This window comes from Otolemur garnettii, unplaced genomic scaffold, assembly GCF_000181295.1.
Source record: "Otolemur garnettii isolate 467f Iridium unplaced genomic scaffold, OtoGar3 scaffold00223, whole genome shotgun sequence".
NCBI classification, from domain to species: domain Eukaryota; kingdom Metazoa; phylum Chordata; class Mammalia; order Primates; family Galagidae; genus Otolemur; species Otolemur garnettii.
In genome coordinates this window covers 260,898-266,313 of record NW_003852618.1, presented here as the reverse complement: position 1 = coordinate 266,313, position 5,416 = coordinate 260,898, and the positions used below count along the sequence as shown (strand labels likewise).

Here is a 5,416-nt window from a genome sequence, read left to right as displayed (position 1 = left end):
CTTTCTGTTCTTTGGTTTCCCAAACAGAAATTCACACTTGGTATCTTCAGAATGACTACGGCCAACTTGACCTCAGTGAGTGGATTTCTTCTCATGGGGTTTTCTGATGAGCGTAAACTTCAGATTTTACATGCACTTCTGTTTTTGGTAACATACATGCTTGCCTTGACAGGCAACCTCCTCATTATCACCATCATTACCTTGGACCTTCGTCTCCATTCCCCTATGTATTACTTCTTAAAGCACCTCTCTCTTCTGGACCTCTGCTTCATCTCCATTACAGTCCCCCAGTCCATTGCAAACTCACTTATGAACAATGGTTATATTTCCCTGACTCAGTGCATTCTTCAGGTTTTCTTCTTCATAGCTCTGGCCTCATCAGAAGTGGCCATACTTACTGTGATGTCTTATGACCGGTATGCAGCCATCTGTCGACCACTGCAATATGAGACCATCATGGATCCCAGTGCTTGTAGGCGTGCAGTGATAGCTGTGTGGATTGCTGGAGGCCTGTCTGGGCTCATGCACACAGCTGTTAACTTCTCTATACCTCTCTGTGGGGAGAGAGTCATTTACCAATTCTTTTGTGATATTCCTCAGATGCTGAAACTAGCTTGTTCTAAAGAATTCATGAATGAGATTGCAGTGGCTGCATTTACAACCTCAACAGCCTTTGCCTGTTTGATCTCCATTGTGTTCTCCTACATTCACATCTTCTCCACAGTGCTGAGAATTCCATCAGCTGAGGGCCGCACTAAGGTCTTCTCCACCTGCCTACCACACCTATTTGTAGTCACATTTTTCCTCTCAGCTGCAGGCTTTGAGTTTCTAAGACCTCCTTCTGATTCTCCATCAGCTATGGACCTCATGTTTTCCATATTTTATACAGTGATACCTCCAACACTCAATCCAGTCATCTATAGCTTGCAGAATGATGCCATGAAGGCAGCACTGAGGAAAGTGCTGTCAAAAGAAGAATTTGCTCAGAGAAAGATGTATTTCAAAGCTGTGTTTAAACTCTAAGGAGCTATACAAATAAAAATATTATGCTTAAATTGGAAAAGGAATGAATCTGATCTCTTCCCAGAACTCTATTCCAACTTGTATATTCTATATACTGTTCTCAAATATCATTCTTTAAAATTTAAGAAATTATACTAAAATTATTGGCTTTCTTTTCCTCCTCCAAGTGTTATTTTAAGACATCTTTTAGGAATTTCTTTGAAATGAAAGAGAATGGCAATTAGTTTGAGGTCTGGCTTATATTATTTAAAATTAGTTAACGAATAGATTATAGACTACAATCAGATGAAACTGTGTTAATATGATAGTATATCTATAGTGCATGTATGGGATTTCCAGAGAACCTCTTAGTTTCCCTATCCATATTAAGTATTATAATAGTTATTATAATAATGTATTCAATCCCTAATTTCAAATGCTTTATGCACATTTTTCTTTAACTCATGGAAACAACTCCTCTGGTTATGCCATATTGTCTTCATTTTGCTAACGGGGACACTAAATTTAAGAATGATTAATTAATTTTTCTTAGCTCTCTCCAATGAATAGTGGGAAAACTGTGATTCAAATTGGTATTTGCGCTTTCTCTGCCTTCACGCGTCCCCGTGGCAACAGGTCCGGCCTTGACATGCAGAACGACGCTGGCGAGTTCGTGGACCTACACGTGCAGCAGAAATGCTCCGCCAGCAACCGCATCATCGCTGCTAAGGACCACGCATACATCCAGAGGAACGTGGCTGAGGTTGACAATCTACCATTAGATTTAATCACTAGTTTAAAATCTATGCTATCTGTGGGGCCATTCGCAGGATGGGTGAATCAGATGATTCTATTATTTGATTGGCCGAGGCTGATGGCATCGTTTCAAAGAATTTCTGGATAGAATCACGATGTGGAATGTATGACATAAATAAATAGTGAACCCCCCCCCAAAAAAAGACAAATTAGTATTTGCCTAACTCAAAAGTCATTTATTTACTTTTACTCATTGCAAATGCTTTGTTAATCTCTCTCTCTCTCATCACACCTATAGACATAAGCATGTGCTACTATAATCTATTAGCGAAATAGTCATCAGTTGTGTGCTTATCCATTATTGGAGATGTTTATATTCATTTATTCTTTTGATCTGTACAAGAGTTCAATAAAAATTTTTTACAGCATTAAGCAGAGGATGCCTCTAGTTCCATAGAACAGAATAAAGATGAGTTGCACATGAAGAGATAAGACCTATGAATGTATAAACTATTGAGTCACAATTTTGTGAATCTGAATGTCTAATTTACTTTAAGGTTGTGCTACAAATTTCTCCAAGGACCCCAAATTTACAAGAGTGGAAAACTGGACTACTCCCCTCAATTTCGAAGTAAATTAAAGTACATATTCTAACGACAGTAGAAATGAGCAATTGCTGAGTAATTTGGGTGGTGTTTCTATACAGCTTATTTAGATTAATAGTTGTAATATCTATTACACATGCAATCATATGTATGAGTAAGTTTTTGTTTGTTTATTTTTGAAAGTTATGCATTTTGTTTCTTCTAATATGAAATTGGAATGAATAACAAAAATGATTACCCTTATATTTTGCAGGCTTGGAACTTAGTAAATGATTATTTCTTTTTATCTATAGGTGCCATTTCCAAAAGAATATATTATTTAAATACTATATTATTTGCATAAATTATTTGCAGAAAATTTCAAAATAACTAACTAAAGTAAAATTTAAATGTAAACCACAAATCTATTACTATTGAAAGTGTACTAGATAAAATGTATTTCTAGATATTTTTCCATTCTTGTGTATGTATGTGTAGATATCATATTGTAAATACATTGAAATCTCACTGTACATAATTACTGATAAGATCTTTTGTTATGAAATGTCATAATGATGCTCACATATAACTACATAAAATTTTAATGTTTGTGTACTATATTCAACTCATCCCATATTTAAAAGTTTTCCCTTATCGTAGTCATTATTCTAAACAATACTTTGATGAGCATCTTAGTCTATGTACATATCAGGACATGTATATGATCAATTCCTTAGGATACATTCTTAGTAGTAGTTGCCTCTTTGTCCTTCTCCCATCTCCTACATGTGTTCAATATATCCTTGCATTTCCCTGAGTGCCCATTGATCTTCTGACTTATTTTCTCTAAAACAGAGAATCTTCCATATAATGTATTAATACTAAAATTTAATTGCATGGAATGTATTTCCTTGCACAGAGGGCATTTAAAAATTCTTAAAGGAAAGAGAAGAAATGGTACTATATAAAAGAAATTGACATTGGAGAATTTCTTATTTATTTGAGATCATTGTGAGCTAGATTTTCTTAAGAAAGAAAATATTCCAAGAGCCTCATAAACACCATGGATTAATATAATGCACTATTTATAAAGAATGTCCTTATTCAATCAAGGTAAGCCACCAAGAAATTGCTAAGTAGCAAAAAAGGAAAATGTTTACTGATATTAACAGATGAGAATTAGGAGGCCACGCCTACCCAAAATCAGGTTATCATTGGCAGTTTCTCTAATTCACCTTTTTTCACACATTTGCTCATTTCCAATTTCATCATCTCAATAAACAACTCTTCTGTTCACCAAATTATTCAAGATAGATTCTTGAATTTTTCCTCCACTTCCATATCTAATCAATCAGTATTATTGATTGTATCTTTCATCTCCAATGCTGAGTCCAGACAAAGAGTCTCATTACTGATTCTCACAAACCTTTTATTTGGAATATAATACTTCTATTTTGAATGCAATACACCTTGAGTGTTTTTCCAAATGCATTTTTTACCAACTTTATTATGAAAAACCTACATAAAGGATATCGCATCCATTCAGAATGCATACCTTAGTGGATGTTAACAATTGTACTCACCCATTAAAACACCTCCCACAATCAAGATTCAGAACATTTCCATTACTGTGAAATATTGTTGTGTTTATAGATTTTCCTTCCTCTGCTCTTTGCCTCAAGAAATCACTCATCTGCTTTTTGTTATTATACCTGTATATTAGTTTACATTTTCTAGAATTTTATATAAGTGAAATCATGTGTATTCTTTGGTGTCAAGCTTCTTAAGGACTTGAGATGATTTATGTGGTTGGGTTTGTTGGGTTTTTTTGTTGTTGTTTTTGCTGAGTTGTATCTCCTTATATAAATGTACTACATTTTGTTTATTCAATCACTGGTCCATGTACATAAGTTGTTCCAGTGTGGAATTGTTTTAAATAAAACTTTTAAGAATGTTTGTATACTAGTTTTCTTGTAGACACATGTTTTGACTTGGAGGAAATAAAAACTTAGTAGTGGGATAGCTAGATTTATATGGCACAGTTTGTTAATTTTTTAAAGAAACTATTACAGAAAATTAGCTTGGAACTGAAACAGAAAAAAAAGAGAAAAAAGGAAACTATTACACTGATTGCTAAAGCAGTTGTTTCATATTATATTCCACAGATAAAATGCACCAGCAGTGTATGAGAGTCTCAGTTATTCCACATTTGCATCAACAGCTTGAATATGTCACATTAGTCAAACTTATCAAATGGCCAAATCTAGATTAATTGTGAAACAAGCGTGAACACTGGAGGCATGGTTCATTGAGCCCACTGATACGTCAGTCTACCCTGGGACTCTTTATTGAGTTAAAGAAGTCCCTTCCTATTTCAAATTTGCAAAGCTTTTCATCATAAGTATATACTGATTTGCATGTAATGTTCTTTTCTATATCTTCTGAGATTACACAGTTTTAATTATTTCATTCATTATTCTTCAAGTAAATTTACTGGAACTTCAATTGAAAACCCAGAAATGACAGATTATATAAAGTCCTCATATTTATGAAGTATAGTCTGTGGTGGAAAAAACCACTAATAAATAAACATGTAAACATATACTATGCTATTAGGTTATTAAATAAGAATGTCCAGTTCCTTAAGTACTAAGATTGACAGTTGATATCTTTTTGACATTTCACTTGACATTTCTTATTTTCTTTTTTTCAAACACGAGTTTTGGCTTATCTTTCAAATTTTTTTAGAGCAATTTTTGTGAAATCATGAATAAGTCAAAAATTTATGTTATTTATGTTATTTTTAATATGAGTTTCATTGTGGAACCAATGCACAGCAGACAGCTTAAAATATCAATGAAATATTTGGGATGGATGTGGCTAATCAATGCACAGTAAATCGATGGTTTGAGAAATTCTGTTTTGTGATTTTAATCTTGAAAATGAGCTACATGGGCAACCTGAGGTCAAGGTGAATAATGACAAGCTAATAGCTGTAGTAGAAGCGAATCCATCTCAACCTATGTGTGCATTACCAACATAGTTTGATGTTACTATTCCCACTATATTAAAGA

At 33.9% G+C, this 5,416-nt stretch overlaps 1 protein-coding gene and 1 pseudogene across 1 annotated transcript; both read left to right on the top strand.

The window, feature by feature from the left end:
* On the top strand, positions 1–1,094 carry LOC100947944 (olfactory receptor 14J1). Its single transcript, XM_003801870.3, has one exon. The coding sequence runs from the start codon at positions 52–54 to the stop codon at positions 1,021–1,023; it is 972 nt and encodes a 323-aa protein (XP_003801918.2). The 5' UTR covers positions 1–51; the 3' UTR covers positions 1,024–1,094.
* A 516-nt stretch (positions 1,095–1,610) lies between these two features.
* Positions 1,611–1,941, top strand: LOC111722167 (annotated as a pseudogene).
* Positions 1,942–5,416: the final 3,475 nt, after the last annotated feature.

Coding starts and splice junctions, on each gene's coding strand:
- LOC100947944 (XM_003801870.3), top strand. CDS start 52: ATGACTACGGCCAACTTGACCTCAGTGAGTGGATTTCTTCTCATGGGG.